Here is an 18,111-nt window from a genome sequence, read left to right as displayed (position 1 = left end):
CAACTGGAATGTTTAAATCAAGACGTTCATCAGAAATGCCCTTCAGTGGTCAATCAGAAAGGTGTTCTTCTTCTCCATGACAATGCATGTCCACATGTGGCATGTTTGGCGCAACAAAAGATTATGGAGTTGGGTTGGAAAGTTCTCCCCCACCCACCATATTCTCCAGATATGGCACCATCAGATTACCATCTCTTTTGTTTGCTGCAACACCATCTTAATGGGAAAACGTATGCAAATGTGTAAGGTGTTAAAGAGGACATTGACATGTTTTTTGCTTCAAAGCCAAGTGATTTCTTTAATCAGGGCATTAACAACCTTATTGTAAGATGGAAAAGCATCATCGATAAGAATGGAAACTATTACATTTAATAGTTGTTCAGGTTTTTTCATCTAAAAAAAAGCTACATTAATTTCTTGACGTCCTAATACTTTTAACAATTAAATTTGATGAGTAAAGTTTCATTTCTAGGGCCTAGAAAGCTTGTACATTGATGACTAATTATGAGGTGGAATTACCAGTTTCCATGGCACCATGAAAAAAAATGTTCATTTTACTGTTTGTAAGAAAATTATGTTATTACAACTCCCTTTTTCTTAAATTTTCCTGAATATTTATAATTGTTTGTAAGTTATGTACCCGTTATACAGATGTTACATAAACAGGTAAGCTTTGCTATCTATGAAGATGCATCATTTCATTGCAGTCTGTATAATATACATAATATGAAAAACTATCTCTGCACCATTTTGATCTTATTATTCAAATGTAAAAGTTCAAAGAAAATTAAGTGTTTATCATTTAGTCATATTAATATTTGATGGGTTAACATTACTGAACATATGTAAAAAATGTGCAGTCAGAAACAAAAGTGTTTAGTTTTTGACCTGTTTTCTAACCAGCTATAGTTTGTCCTGATACATATTTAGTTTTTACAATAACTTGATCTGTTATTACATTTAGCCATCATACTGGTGCAAAAGGAAACCAAGTCTTACTCCTAAAGATGAAGAACTTGATGATACTAGCAAAAGAAATTTTTTTGAAGAAGATCCCGTGGAACAAAAACCTGGTATAATACTATCTCACCTTTCTAAGGTAGGTGCCACTGTTGGTCTCAATCACTTTTGTAAAAAAAGAATTAATAATTATGAAATCTAAGATTTTATAAAAATGATTTCCAATTCCTTTAAATGTCATTTACATTAAGCTGATATTAATCATTTAAGAGTTTTCAAACTTTTGTTTTAGTCAACCCTGAAAAACTTTAAAAATAAATGTGAATACTTTATAATGTGTTATCAACGTATTTTAGTAATTGTGTGTTTATAATATTTCACTTTAAAATTATCAATATTTTCCATTATCACAACCACAGCAATAGATTTGTTTTTGTTTACCTTGGTATGTCTGGTGTATTATATATATGCAGAGATAGAGATGCAGGAAACTACTTTCTGTTTCTTTGTTGGGCTAAGTGTGGCCTAGTGGCTTGAATGCAAACTATGAATATATGATGATTTATAATTTGTGTACCATTTCCACAAAATCGTGCTCAGCACTTTAAAGCTGTGAGCGTGTTATAAAAGTGATGGTCAAATTGTACTGCTTGATTAAATGTAGCCATTAAAAGTACTGCCTTCCCTCTAATATGTCAATACAAAATTAGGTATGGTTACTGCAGATAGTCTTTGTGTAGCTTTGTGCAAATATCCGAAACAAACAAACAATCTTTCTTTGTTATTAAGTAAATATTCTCCTGACTTGGATGATATGGTATTCTGTAAAGTTTCAGCAGCAGAACTTGAACTTAAATAGTTCTATGCAAAACTAATACTTCTCAGGATTTTAATATATAGGGGGCTGGGATTATTTTACAGTAGGTGTCTGTGACTTGTTGGGGATAAATTTGAACAACAAATGGACAGCACACAATCCACTTGTTTTAAAATAATACATTGAAAATGAGTCAAAAGTACGTGCAAAAATTATTTACACTATAGGATACCACAGTTGTATCTGAAGCTTTAAATAATTCTCTTTTCTTGTCAGAAGTCCACACAGGCTCGTTAAATTACTTTACAACCCAGCTGACAAGACAAGTTATTTTTCTCTACTTATAAACCACCACTATAACTGTTGGTTACCACAGTTATATCCAGAGCTTTAAATAACTTCCTCCTTTTCATCAAAAGTCACTCAGGCTGGTTCAGTTACTTTAGAACCCAATTCACAAGACAAATTATTTTTCCTATCTCTCTTGGCTACAATACAGTTGTGAAACTCACTATAGAAATTGCACATTAAGGCTAATCATATGCCAGCTATCTTAAATTTTTCTTTCACTAACTTCCTTACTTGCGTTCACTTGGTCGCCTAAATATATACATTGCCCAACTGAGGCCTAGAACTTTTCACAAACTACAAGACGCAATGATGTAACAATACTAGCATAAGGCAATGAGAAAAATACAGAAGGTTCAAGTAATGTGACGTTAATTTATAACAACTGAACTACACACACAACATATGCCTTGTACTGAGTTACATAAGGAAATTTGTCATAACAACTGCTTTTAAAACAATCAAACTTCAATACTCTTATCATGAAAACTAAACAATCATTAATTACTAAGTCACAAAATATACTAAATAATAACTCCTATAATAAACAGTCTTGTACATCCAACAATAAGCCCCTCTTCAAGAAAATATCTAGTAGGTCTTTATCTTCTATGACAAAGTCACCATCTTTTGTTTCTGCAACTATGATAGTTACACCTGCCATGTCCTTCTGTGTATCAATAACTGCATCTGTTATGTCCTCTCAAAATACTTCTTCAACAGATTGGCATGGTAGATCTTGGTCATCCCATCCACTTTCACCTTGTAGTCCATTCTGTTGACCACTTCCAGTACTTCAAGAGGTCCTTTCCACTGCAGAGTGAGTTTGTTGTTATCTGTGGGTAGCATAACTAAGACCTTCTGTCTGACCTCGAAATGTCGACCCTTGGCCTTCTTGGCAAAAAAAAAAGCTTCTTACTACCTTTGATATGTTTAGCTTCCCCAGTAGAACTGCTTTGATAGATTGAGTACAATATTCCTTTCTGGTCCTCTGTTTTGTCTCTTTCACCTTTGTCTTGGGCTGGACTTTCTCTCAGGCACTGTTCTAAAATTTCTGCAGTGATGGTTCTTTCTTCTGTGCTTCCTTCAGCTCCCATGAACCTACATTTGGGATGTCACTTTTTGATGCTTGCAAGGGCTTGATGTCTTGCTTGCTCTTCTTTTCTTGAGCTCTAGTGGTGATTGTAGATGCCTCATCAGTATTCTTTCAGTCTGGTTCCTCCAAACTCCTACTGCCTGGTATATTTCCAATCACCAAGTCACATGGGCTCGTGGTCTCCCACATATATGAAGTATCCACATTTATTTTTGCTATAGGAAACTTTCTCACTGTCCCATCAATTAGCACACACAGGCATACCTTACTCATCATCTGACCATCAAATACAAGACTGGTTCTCACTGCTGCACTAATGCACCAGTGTCTCATAGGACTTTCACTTTCTTATCCCCAACCTAGTCTTCACCTATTGGCGTTTTGTGATTTGTTCGCACCTCTCGAGTTTTGTCACATGCTTTTTTGTCAGTAGCACGTTTGATTTATTTGCTAACTTGAGCTGACCATCAATCAGGCATTGATTAATCATGGAAGCAGCACTTCCTCTTTGTGGTGAATCTGACGAGTTGTTATAATTTTGTTTCTTCTGGCAGAAGCACCCATGGTAACAGTCACTTATTCCTTGTTTCTTGCCAATACCATCCTTGTAAGTAGCTCCAGCTGCTTTATGTTGATATTTCTGCTGTTGCTTGTTGGTGATGGACTTGCACTCCTTTGCAATGTGCCCTATTTTATAACATATATAGCATCTCTTCTTCCATTTGTCTGGTAAGTTTTATCACCTTTGGTTGTATCCTGTTTCTGGTCAACCACCCCTGGTTTCAACTTTAACTGGTTATTCTTCCTCCATGGGCTTTCATGTACTGTTCTGCCAGCTTAATCATTTCATCTACGTCTTTTGGGGCTCTCTCGTTTAGGAACAGTGACATGTCAGTTGAGCGCATGACCATGAATTGTTCACGTATTAGTAGATCTTCTAGTCCCTCAAAACTATTTTCACACTTAGCTATGTCAGTCCATCTTGTGAAGTATCACTGTAGACATGCCACACACTTAAATATTGTTTCTCCAGTGTCAGGTTTGATTTCTCTGAATTTCTGATGAAAATCTTCTTTGGTAAGTTCATAGTGTTTCAGCAAGGCCACTTTTAACTTGTCATAGTCCATTGTACCTTCTGACAACATGCCTGCATATACTTGTAGGCCTTTTCATGTGAGAAGGGTGCTGAGACACATTGCCCAGTCACCTTTGTCCCAGTTCTGACTTTGGGTGAATCTTCATATCTCTTCAGGAAAGTATCCATATCATCTTTCTGTTCCTCGAATTTGGGCAGCTTGGGTTGACTGGCCCTGACCCCATAGTCATTCTTGGGTCCTCCATCTTTCTGTTGGGTGAGCTTGGTGATCTCAATTTGTGCCCTTATTCTCTCTATTTCTAGTCTCTCCATTTCCTCCCTTTCAATTTGTGCTCTTATTCTCTCTCTCTTTTTCCTTTTATTCCATTCTTCTCTGTCTATAATCTTCTTTCTCTAGGTCTTGTTTTTGTTTAACAAACTGTCATAGTTCAACATGCTCGCCTCTTTCTATCCATTTATCAAAATCTATTGACATGGTCAAATAGCACGGTTGTAAACTTCAGAATTTTTCCACCATTATGGCTGTGCATATATAGGCCTACTTATTTCCTCTGCTGCTCACATCTTCTACCACCATTGTTTATCACTGCGTGATCCTGGATGGCTTGCCAAATGGCAGAGTTTTAGTATATAGGGGCCAGGATTCTTTTACAATTGGTGATAAATTTGGACAATAAACAGGCAGCACACAATCCACTTGTTTTAAAATGATATATTCAAAACAAGTCAAATATATGTTGAACATTCAGTTGTATCTAAAGCTTTAAATAATTTTCTTTTCTTGTCAGAAGTCCACACAGGTGGATTCAATTACTTTAAAACACCCTTTTACAGGACAAACTATTTTCCTTCATCTCTGTTAAACTCACTTTAGATATCGCCCATTAGGGCTAAACTAAGAATCACCAGTCTAACTTCACTTTCACTAACTTAACTTTTACTGACTTTACTTGAACTTCTGGTTATCACAGTTGTATCCAGAGATTTAAATCATTGTCTCTTTTTTTTTTTGTCAGAAGTCCACACAAGCTGTTTAAGTTACTTTAGAACCCAATTGACAAGATAAATTATTTTTCCTATCTCTGTTGGTTACAATACAGCTGTGAAACTCACTATAGAAATTGCACATTAAGGCTAATCATATGCCAGCTATCTTCACTTTTTCTTTCACTTACTTTCTTACTTGCACTCACTTGATTGCCTGTATTGTACATTGCCCAACTGAGGCTTAGAACTTTCTACAAACTATGAGATGCTATGATGTAACAATACTAACTTAAGGCAATGAGAAAAATACAGAAGGTTCAAGTAATGTGAAGTCAGTTTAGAACAATTGAGCTACACACAGACAATGTACAACTCCTACTGAGTTACATGATGAAATTTGTCATAACTATTGTTTGTTAATCAATCAACCTTCAACACTTTTGTCATGAAAACTTAAACAATCATTAATTACAAAGTCACAAAATATACTAATTAATAACTCCTATGCTAAACAGTCTTAAATATCTAACAATAATACATCAAAATCACTTTTTCTTGGTTGTAGTCGCTATGTATATTTACTGCTAAACCAGCTAAAAGCTGAAAAATGCAGTAGATACTCATTATCATGCAATTACATTCACAGGCCATATTTGTTTGTCAGTAAAATGTTTTCTTATTTAAATGTCAAACAACTCTCATTGTCTCGTTTCTTTTGATCAAGATGTACTTTTTACACATTTCCTACATTCCTAAAAGTCTCCTGTTATTGTGGTCTTAATATTTCAGTTTCATCTAAGAACACCACATTAACAAAAAGAATAAAAAACTAATTTTGTTATAAAAATAGAATGGGCACAGACACTGTTGAAAATGTAATGATGTGTCTCTTGTTTCTCTTTGTATCCATACATTTGTTTCCAATGAAAATTTTAAAAATGATTCAATCTATAACTAATATCCCAATATATTTACACGTTAACTACTAAGTATCATCAATTGTGAATTGAGTAGGCTTATTATATATTATCATAATGATTTATATACTTTTCATCTTGTTTTAAATCACCAACACTTGTATCAAATGCAGTAAATATGTCAACATCATCAAATAACTTTGCATATTTCAATGTGATTAAAACTAAGAAATATAAGAACAAATTTTCAGAATAGAAGAGTTAAAAATGAGCACAAATTAATGGATTACTAATGAAAGGAAAACTCAACTGTATATTGCTCAAAACTTGGTGTTTTAAAGAATGCAATTTAAAGAACATTAGAGCATTTTGTTGCAACTGGAGTTGAAAGTGTAATACAAGAAAGATAAATTCATGAAAAATGTCTAAATCGAAGGCTGGTATAACTTGAAATATTTCAGTATCAGAACATATCTAGAAGTAAAGCATGGAATAAAACTGCTTAAAGAAAGTGATCTACATGTAAAATTTGCAGCAAGAAAACTTGATATTAAATGTATGAATAAATTCAAAGAATCACAAAAATAAAAGAATGAATGGTACAGTGTGCTATAAACTGATAAAACAAAGGTTGAACTTTTTGGAATACTTTTTGTGCAGTGACATAACAACAAGAAGTTTAAACAGGAGTTTGTGTAAGCAAAACAGTGAAACATGGTGGTGGGTTGATCTATAATGATATAAATGTAAGGATGTTTTTCTGCTGTGAGACTTGAATGTGTTAAGTGAGTAAAGCAGTGATACAACAAAGAAGTAATGACATTACAACACCTGGTTTTCTTTCATAGATTGTTTAGGCGGAGTATTCATGATGACTATACTGGAATGGATGGCAATTGCCTGTTGTAAGATGAAGGACAGAAGACTTTCAAAACATCATCCTCTACACTTGTGTTTGTTACAACAGGCATTTGCTGTTCAGTTCAGTTTACTCAACACCTGGTTTGTCACTCAATTCCCAATGAACGATGTCTAACTGACCTTGACTTTGAATTTCAGCAAGGTATTGATCCAAAATGTAGTACCATGCTGGATAAGAGATATTTCAAGAAGAAAGTATGTGCTTGTAATAAAACAAAAAAGTCTTGAAATGACTAATTCATTCAAAATTCTTTTACAGATTCAACTTAATATTTGTGGTGTAATATGCCAATACTATATACCTTACATTTCTTTAGTGTATATTTCACAAACTATTTTATTTTTTTGAGGCTCTAATTTGAAATATAATCAATCTGGTTGAGATCATGTACTGAATTCAGTTTCACGTTTCACTTCTTTTATTGGGTTTCGTTGTAGTTGTATTATTGTAATGAGTAGCACCCTGGTGGACTTAATTGTTGGAGTTTCAATTAAAACTACTCATTACACCAAATTTATTTATTGGAGGATTTGTCGTGACGAGTGGAGCCACAAGTCGCTAACTCGAGGTAGTTTACAGTTAGAATAAAGAAATAGAGTCTCAGGCCAATGGTGAACACTTAGAATAACATTTATTTAACAATTATCAACCTCTCAAAAACATTACAAACTTTGAACATTAGTTATACTGGATTAACTACTTATATACTTGTATTAAACACTTTCTACCTAGATACATTTACTATTTTCTATATTTCTAACATTAGCTGATTAAGAGAGAGATTATACTTACAGTAGAGTTGGGTTATTAGGAGTCTTTGACATCTTCATTGTTCAGTTTTTCTAGGAACTCTTCATTCCTGGGAGAACTGATTTTTCAGTCCCTGACATGAGTTTTTAAACTAACTTTTCTTGGTATTATCTCGACTCATTAAATAGGACACAACATCACCCACAAGTAGTCCTGTGCTCCTATTGGATACTTTAGGGGAATTCCCTGGCTAATCCAAAACCAGAACTCTCAAGTAATTGGTTATAAATAAGTGGTGTTAGCCGGCCACCTATTCACTTGTACTGCTACACCCATGTTCTATAACTGATATCGCCTCAAAGTGCCAATATTACTCACTAAAACAAACTTTTTCATAGCTTTCTTAGTTCTAAAGGGTTGAAGTCAGTAATCCATCAACCTGTCACAAGTACTAGTGCACTCGTGTTGTTTCTAGGCAACATTTCTTATGTAACTAGTCTTCTGACCTTGTTTACTAGTTCTCAAGCTTATTTCACAACACAGGCATCTTCTTGTCGCCCTCTTTTTTATATATCCTTGATTACTTAATTAGACTTAAAGAACTGTTAAAACTTTGAAATTCTGTTTTATGCATTTTCAACTAATAAATACCTGAAGCAATTGTAAAATTTCCTCAAATTTTCTAGTTGCTTCATTATATTTTACTTTACCTTGTATAAAGAGGACCACTTTGAGACTGTCACATGGAACAGATATTTCATATTCCAGTACCCATTTTCTCATTCATCAGCTACAGAGTAAAAGTTTTTTGTAGCTTCAATTTTGGTCTCACACATTTTATTTTTTATGTTTAAGGAGAGAAGATTTATTTCTGACTTGGAAGAATAGAGACTTACCTTGCAAGTCTTTTCTGTGTTTCAAACTTTATAATAGTTACTTCTTATGATCATCTCCACTTTATTTTACTTTCATTTCATTTCCCATGTACATTTGTTTAAAGATTTTCTTGATTAAATGTACTTTTTTCTTTTTTTTGACCTTTTTCTTTTTTTACTTCATACAGCTTATTTATTTCCTGAGCTCTTAACTTCATTACCGTGTCTTGTTGTCTTTTTCAGTCTGTCTACAAAAAGTCACTATACTCACATCCTAAATCCTTGAATCTCTAGTATACATGGAGATCAGGTGATGTGTGATATTTTGAATTACCATAGTGGTATCATTTGAAAAGTAATGTTGGAAAAGAGAAGCTACTTAATCTACAGCAACTTTTGGGAGATTACATTTAAAAAATGGAAGAAAGTTAATATTTTCTTACACTGAAAATGTATTTCCAATAGGTACTTACCTTCCACTCACCGAAAGCTATCTCAATCCTGGACTGTCCTCTAAACATTGCTCAAATATTTCGCTAACAGCACACCAGTCATTTATACTCCATCAGTTTCACACCATTTCAGAATGTGTGCTGATCATGTGACTACCCTCCACCAATGAAACTGCACCCTCTATAATAACACAGCTAGCTCCCTCTACTATTCTAGAGTAATCCTCGCTTTTGAGAATTGGCTGGTACAGACTAGAAACACTGGCATATCAGTGAGGAGGAAAGGTGGGAAATGGATGGGAGAAGGTAAGCACCTATCAGAAATACATTTCAGTGTAAGAAAATGTTAACTTCCAAAACAGTACCACCTCTTCTTACCCAACACTAAAATCCCACATTGCAAAGGTGGAGGGGCTGGTGAAAGCACATCAGTATCCAATCAAGTGGAAAGTGACCACAATGAAAGAACAGGTGTGCAAGAATATGAAAATAAAGCACACCTGTGGGGTATAGCACTACTTATGCAACCCATTAGTTAACAAAGCAACAAAAAGAAGGCAGAACTGAACTGGGAGTCACCAATGCATTCAGAAAAGAGATGTACAGCCTTGAATCAGTGGAAAAGTGCTGTATTACCATGACATGAAACAGCATGGCATTAACAAACACAAAGTCTAGTGTGGATGTGACAATGGGCCTGTATAAGTATGTACCAAGGGTAGTGTCTTGGGTTACATCAGAGTATGTCAAGTGCAAAGAACAAAGCCACTCAGGAGAAACCTCCTTGGTCCACCACTCCAGCAACTGGGAACCGGAAGTGGCAGGGACTCCCATTCTCCATTAGAAGAGAATGGGAAGCTATACACATTGGGAAGTCCAGAGGAGGAGTGGCACACCCGAAGCAGTGCAATGGGTGTCTGCAATTCCAATTTTGAAAAGCAGGAGGACCCCAATTAGAGGAATCATTGGCCAGTAGGGATGGGCAGAAATCCCCATCTGCTTTACTCATGAAGTCCATGAGTGTCGGTCCTTTATATATGAAACAGTGATAAAAAAAAATAATATTAAGCATACCTGACCAGGCAACACCAGGTGGGATCCTAAAATATTATGTATATCAACTAAAGATAAAAAAATAATATGGTGACTAACCTCAGTTAAAGGTGAACAAACGTGTAGAATTGCCGAGGAGGAAGATGATATCCACCCGAGTAAGACACAGTTAGTTTATGCAGATAATGTGTGACAAATGTATTAGGACTTGACCACATACCAGCCTGAACAATCTCCTCTAAAGGATGGCTGTTTCAAGCAGCTAAAGATATAGTTAGGTGACGAATTAGTGCAAAGAAACATTATGTAATGGCGAGCTTCCATGGACAAGTCAGAATATGCGAACTATACTAGTTGACAAACCCAACCAGTGAGCATAATAGGTGATAGATCATGGGAAATAGAGGAATTCCATGGGACAAATAGACAGGAACAAAAACCATGAAAGGAGGCAGTATGAGCCACATAACATAGTAGAGAATTAACTGGACAAAGTAGTTGATCTGCATCCAAATGGGAGTACAGGTGAGAAATGGAAGGTAAGGAAATAGGAGAAAAGGTTAAACAACCTTCCCAGGCAGCCTAATCCAGATAGTGGATAACTTATGAAGAATGGTAAAGGATACAGAAAACATTGATGGCATAAATATTGTAACAATGACAACTGCATGGCAGATGGAGGAGGAAATAGATCTTAAGGGAAGGATGGTACAAGGAACATATTGCAATGGATTTAAAGGGAGAACTGGACAGGGCATGAAGGACAACATTGAGATCCCAATCCGGCAGAACAAAGAAACATGGTGGATGGGTAAGAAAAAGGAACGGAGAAAGAGGGAAATAACCAGGAAGGAGAAGGCTTTCCAGAAGTGGGAGAATGAATGTATTCAACAGGGCAGCGCTACAACTAGCAACAGTTGAAACTGACAAACCCTGATCAAACAACCAGGTGAAGAACTGGGACAGGTGAGGAACAGAATGATGGGATGGTTGAAAGCCAGGGTGATTGGACCAAAGTCTGAAGTAAGACCGATGCCTCTGGTACATAGACAAGGAGGAAGGGTAATGGTATGGGCAAGGAAAGATGCCACATGAGGAGTGAGTCCCTGAGCTGAGGTAAGGGACCAGACAAAAGCCATGCAGAACATGACAAGGAGTGGTCTAGATAAGGGAAATTATTCTGGAGAGGAGTCTGATTGAAGGGTAAGCATACAGGTGAAGACCCCTCCAATCTTGACTGAAAGCATCTCCCCCACCCCCCACTGAGAGCTGAGTGGTGAGGAACTGGAGACCAAAAGGAAGGAAGTTTGGCATTCCAGTGAGTGACAAATGCATCTATATGCAGTGTTCCCAGTGGAAAACACACACCCACTGAAATATCTGAGGATGAAGGAACCACTCCATGAGGAGAACTTAGGACAGGATAAGTAATTGAGCACAAGATTCATAATTCCAGGAATCTGACATCCCAGAACCATCATGTCATGGTCGTTGGTCTAGTACAGGAGATCCAGAGTCTGAAATCAAAGATCTGGACTTGGTTTCCCCTTGTTGGTAATATAGCTGATAACAGTGGAATTGTCAGAATGAACCATAACCATCAGCCACCACAAGAGTGGGAGGAAGTGATACAAAATCAGATGAACTGTCAAAAGTGCTAGGACGTTTATATGGAGAGTAGCCTCCTTGACTGACCACTGACCCAGAATCTCTTAGGAGTCTAGAAAAGCCCCCAACCCACAAAAGAACTATCTGTGAACACATGAGACTTGGGACAAGGCAAAGGAATGAGAACACTCACTATGGTAAAGCCCTTGTCGAGCCACCAAGCATGGTTGGCTCTGATCCCAGGTAGGAGGTTGATGGGATGGCCCAAAGGATTGTGGGAGAAGTTCCACTGGTCGAGAAGCATCCATTGAAGGGAATGCCTGTGTGCCCCCCCCCCCTCCGAAGACCCAGCAAGTGAAGATGATGTGCGAAAGAGCATAACACTCAACAAAACACATATGGAACTGAAGAAAGACCAAACAGAAGTGCCTAGAAGTGGACAATAGAACCCTCATGGATGAACCAAAGAAAAGAAAATGACACTGGGGCAACTGGAATACGAAGATAGGCATCAGTCACATTGAACCTGGTCATCCAAAGTCCAGGGGAAAAAAAAACATCGAAGTGAGAGGTAGAACTCCATGGTGAAGCAAGGTGTCTCCAGATAGGTATTCAGATCTGTGATGGGTGTTTAATCTCCCATGTTTTGGGGGACAACAAATAGATAGGAGTAAAATCCCAGTTGAGTGGGCACCATCTGTTCAAGAGCTCCTTTGTGTAGGAGGTCTCGAACAGACTCAGAAAGATGACTAGACAAGGAAAAGGATAGAGGGAGCAGAACTGAAGGCAGAAACTTTCAGATAGAACCCATAGAACTCATGGAACTGTTTTGAAATGTAGCCAAAAAGACACAAAAACTAAACATACTTTGAGAAAGTACTCATGACTAAAGAACTAACAAAACCTAGAAATTTATAGTCTACAAATATATAAAAATAATGAACCTGCAAAACTATGAAATTCAACATAAAACAATAAGCAAAAACTTAAAGTACAAAACCAATAAAGGAGCTTAGAATATAAAAGATACATAAATATCAAAGTCCACTCAAAGAATCGATAAGAGAAAGGGCAAAAAAGTAAAACCTACCATGAAGAACATGAGAATAAAAAGGTACCCAGTTAACAATAATACATTTAGACTGAAATCTAATCCCCAAATAGATATGAGTAGTAATAAAGAAAAAGGAACTGAATAACACAAACAGTGAAAAGAAGTAGAAATAACAAACCAACACACCCACAAAATTGGCCAAAATTACAAATACCCAAACATTAACTATAGTACAAAACCCGTACATATACCAACAATTAAACAAAAACAAGGTATTAATCAAACTTTAAACACAAATTTAAACTAAAGTAAGTTAGATGGTAAAAAAATTATTAAAATCTAACTTACCAAACACTGAGCAGAGAAGACATGAAAGATGCATGCAGAAATTAGGTCCATCCACACAACTTCACATATAACTGATGGGAGTGAGGAATACTCACTGAAAAGCTTACCATAGATCTCCTGTGAAAAAGAACAATACTTAACCCAGCAGATTACATAGAGGCGTGGTAACAGGTGGAAAGTGCTGATCAAGCACAATCAAAATTTTGTAGTCGCATGGAGAGCGAGTTAAAGCACATGTCTATACACTAGAATACCAATCAAGAAAGTGAGGATTACTCTAGAATAGTAGAAAGGTACCTGATGATGACAAAACCTTGTCAAAATTTTGTACATTTTCTGTTATGTTAAACTTATATTAAAGTTTTTCTTCATTACCCATCAAGTTGTCTCCAAGCATTATTAGTCTCAAAGTGGGTTCCTCATCATCAAATTAGTGGAAAGTAGTCACATGATCAGCAAATGTTCTGAAATGGCATAAAACTAATGGGATATAAAAGACTGGTGCACTGTTAGCAAAAACTTTTAGCAATGTTTAGAAGACAGTCCAGGATCGAAATAGCTGTGGGTGAGTAGAGGTAAGACCATTTTGAAAGTACCAATTGATAGTCTAAAAAAACTTGGTACCTTTCATGCCTGATTTATGTTATCATATAAATAAGGCTAGAGGACTGAAATATTCTTTATTCAATATTTTTATGTTTCAATATATACTTCTTATGCTCAATATGGTGTGTAATATTGAGTAAAAATTATATAAACCAAAACAATACTTTCTTTTTGCAACATTTCATTAAAATTCAAATAGCCATTGATAGAACTCATAGTATAGTAAAATATATTAACTCATTCTTATTTTACAAGAAAAACTGTTTTCTCTGTGATGAGGTTTCAATTATGTTGAATGAGCCATCATAAATTTTAAGCCATATTAGACTCCGAATTGGACACTGTATATATATCCTAAACTTTTTCTTTTGTGTAGGTATATGGATGGGGTAGGCAACGTAAGAATGCTGTGAGCAATGTTTCTCTCAAAATTTACAAAGGACAGATAACAGCTTTGCTTGGACACAATGGTGCAGGGAAAACAACAACAATGAATATGCTAACTGGTAGGAGTTTATGATAGAGTATTGAATCATAAAGTGAATATTTTTAAAAGAGAAAATATTGTTGTAAGCTATATATATTTAATTTGGTAATTTATTTGTTGGCTAGAGGAAGCCATGGGCCCCAGTGATAGTGTAATGATCTGCCAAAATATCTAGAACAAGGCTTAGATTACAGATATAAGATAGTTACTTAAGGATACAGTGTTGAATCAGTCAGTATATTTTTGTGAAGTATATGGATCTGTGTACAAGTAAGTTGATTTTAAATTAGTCCTGATGCTGTTAGAGAGGTTTGGACATCATTTTAAACATAGGACCTCAAGAAGTTACAATAATAAACAAATATTCAACCTTGCAGAAACTTTAAAGTAGGAAATAAACAAATTTGTGATTGTTATGTGGACTGGATGTTGAATTATTTTCCATTGATGATTTGAAAGAACTTGTTCACAAAAGTACAATGTTACAACAATTGATGTCAGAAGTGGGATATTGTTTTGGTTAAAATAATATAGAAATTTGACTAAACTCCAACTGTCATTCAACGTTTTCCCCCTAGAGACACAGCAGTAAGTATGAAGGATTATAACACTAAACACTGGGTTTCAATATCCATGGTGGGCATGGCACAGATAGCCCATAATGTAGTTTTGTGCTTAACTATAAACTATCAAACATTTAACTTTCAAATGACCACAAAGGCACAAAGTGAAATAGGACACCTGCTAGACATGACAAAACAATGGAAAAAAGAACAAACAGAATGAAACAGAGCATTAAACAACAAGAAGAAAGGGACAAAAAAATTAAAAGAACATGATGGAAAAATAAAAGATCAAGAAAACAGAACAGAAGATTATAAGAAAGAGATAGGAAAATAAAAAGAAGACCAAGAAGAGAGTTGAATAAAAGAAGATCAAAAAGAAAGAGATATATTACATAAAGAAGAATTAAAATTAAAAATAAATCTGATTGAAGATGATAGAGGACACAGAAGGATTACAAGAAGTTTGAAGACATCAAAGAAGTTGTCAGTTTTATGAGGGTTGGGATTCTTCACAGTAGGTGTCTGTGTCTTGTTGGAGCTAAATTCAAACAATAAATGGACAGCACACAATCCACTTGTTTTAAAATAATGTATTCAAAATAAATAAAGCATATGTACTAAAATTATTTACACTATAGGGTATCACAGTTGTATCTAAAACTAAATAATTCTCTTTTCTTGTGAAAATTCCACACAGGCTGGTTCAATTACTTTAGAACCCAATTGATAAGACAGAACATTTTTCTATATTTTTTTCTTACTATGCAATCTGCAATAAATTCACATACATTACCCCAAGGGTTATCATAGTTGTACCCAGAACTTTAGAATAAGTGTCTCCTTTTCGTGAAAGCCCACACTGGCAGGTTCAATTACTTTAGAACACCCTTTGACAAGACAAGTTCTTTTTCTTTATATCTGTTAAACTGCGAAACTCACTTTAGATATCACCCATTATGGCTAAACTAACAAACACGCAGTCTAACTTCACTTTCACCAACTGGATTTTTTTCTGACCAAACAAAACTTTTTACTGACTTTACTTTTAATAATCTTGTTATGAAAACTAAATAATCAATAAATATTAGATCACTAAATGAACCAATTAATAACTCTTACACTAAATAGTTTTGTATGTCCAACAATAAGCCCTTCTTCAAGAAAACTATTCACAATTCTTTTTTACTTTATATAAAGACTGTTCTCAGTTCAAACACAGTCTATTTGTACAGTCTGCGCCAACATTTGTAGTCCCCTTCAATATGAAATCTGGAGTTCTGGAGGTACAACACCCACCTCATGATCCTTGCACTGTCGATTTTGCACCTCTGGATGTAAGCAAGTATTTGATGGTCCATCTGGATTATGAACTCCTTCCCATATAAGTAGTTCTGGAACTTCTGGATGGCAGATGTGATGGCCAGACACTCTTGTTCAATCATGGAATAATTCTTCTCACTTCTCAACAGCTTTTTACTTATTACTTACAAACATTACCAGAAACAGTCCATCTTCATGTTCTTCTAAGAGTACTGCTCCAATTCCAATGTCTGAAGCATCAACCTGAAAGATGAACATTTTGTTGAAGTCTGGCATTCTAAGTATTGGCGAACTTCCCAACATGTTCTTAAACTTCTGGAATGCCATCTGCTGTGGTTGTTCCCACTTCACCTTTCTTTGTCAGGTCAGTCAATGATGTAACAACTTTTGCATAGTTTAGGATTAACTTCCTGTAGTATCCCACTCTAACCCCAAGAAGGAGCTGGTGCATCTTGTATGTGGGTTAGCTTCTCCTTTTCCATGGTTATATTTTGGTCAACAAACTCCAGCACAGAATAGCCAATGTAGTACTTGGATGATCTGATTGTCAGATCTGCTGCCCTCACTCATCTGAAAAGCTAAAATTTTCAGGTGGTTTTCCCATCTGTCTGTGTGGGACAGAATGTCTTCCATGTAATGCTCATTGTTGGTAGTTTTGTGTAACTTCCTCCTCCTCATGCAGTTGAATGTTGCTGCTAAATTGACTAACCCTAATGGCATCCTCTTAAATTGGTAACATTCGTCTCATATCATAAATGCAATCTTCTCTTTAGATTCTGTTTCCATTGGGATCTGCCAATAACCTATACTGAGGTTGATCTTTGAAAAAATCTGGCCCCATCTAGTTTTGCCATGATAACCTCTGTGTTACCCATAGGATCAGAGTTGAACTTCGTCATGAGGTTCAACTTCTGGAAATCTATGCAGAAGCAGTTTGAGCCATCCCTCCTCTTTACGATGACCACTGGTAAATAATAGACTGAATTGGAAGGCTTGAAGATTCCAGCTTCTAACATTGTCTCAACTTTCTGCTTTATCAGGTCTCTCACCAAATAGAGCATCTGATAGAGCTTCACCTTGACTGGATCCTTGGTCATGGTCACGATCGTGTGTTGCACAAGGTCTGTCTTGCCTGGTCTATCTGTGAAGACATTTACATACTGGCACAGTAGATCTCTTCGTTCTTTCTTCTGCTTGCCAATAAGTTCTTCATTGATTTTGATGTCTTTGTATGTTCCATCTCCACCCAGTGGTTTTAGGTGTAATAGGTCTTTATCTTCTATAATAAAGTCCCTGTTTTCAGATCCTGTGACTATGACAGCCATACCTGCAACCTCCATATTTGCCTTAATAGCTGCACCTGTTAGGTTTTATTCCTTCTTTAAGTACTTCAACGTGGTAGATCTTACTGTTCCCATCCACTTTTACTTTATAGTCCATTCTGTTGAGAACTTCCTGTACTTCAAAAGGTCCTTTTCGCTGCAGGGTGAGTTTGTTGTTGTCTGTGGGTAGCAGAACTAAGACCTTCTATCTGACCTTGAAATATCGATCCTTGGCCTTCTTGTTATAAAAGTGTTTCTGACTGCCTGTCATGGTGTGGCTTCCTCAGTAGAACTGCTTTGATAGGTCAAATACAGTACTACTTTCTGGTTCTCTGATTTGTTAGTCTCTTTCCCCTTTATCTTGTGCTTTACTTTTTCGGACATTATTCTAATGTTTCTGCAGTGATGGTTCTTTCTTCTATGCTTCTTTCAGCTCCTGTAAACCTACATTATGGATGTCACTTTTCGTGACTTGAAGGATCTTGATATTTTGCTTGCTCTTCTTCTTTTAAGCTCTTGTGTTGACT

At 35.9% G+C, this 18,111-nt stretch overlaps 1 protein-coding gene across 1 annotated transcript in view; it reads left to right on the top strand.

Annotated features, from left to right (window-relative positions):
• LOC106457733 (ATP-binding cassette sub-family A member 3-like) overlaps positions 1–18,111 on the top strand; it is a 135,134-nt gene that overhangs the window by 61,333 nt on the left and 55,690 nt on the right. The window contains exons 9-10 of the mRNA XM_013917179.2: positions 965–1,099; positions 14,266–14,395. Coding sequence (XP_013772633.2) covers positions 965–1,099; positions 14,266–14,395 — 265 coding nt within the window. The remainder of the gene's footprint in view (positions 1–964; positions 1,100–14,265; positions 14,396–18,111) is intronic.

The sequence above is a fragment of the Limulus polyphemus genome, unplaced genomic scaffold (assembly GCF_000517525.1).
Source record: "Limulus polyphemus unplaced genomic scaffold, Limulus_polyphemus-2.1.2 Scaffold367, whole genome shotgun sequence".
NCBI classification, from domain to species: Eukaryota; Metazoa; Arthropoda; class Merostomata; order Xiphosura; family Limulidae; genus Limulus; species Limulus polyphemus.
The sequence above is the reverse complement of the archived record's forward strand: the minus strand, read 5'-3'. Positions and strand labels throughout refer to the sequence as shown.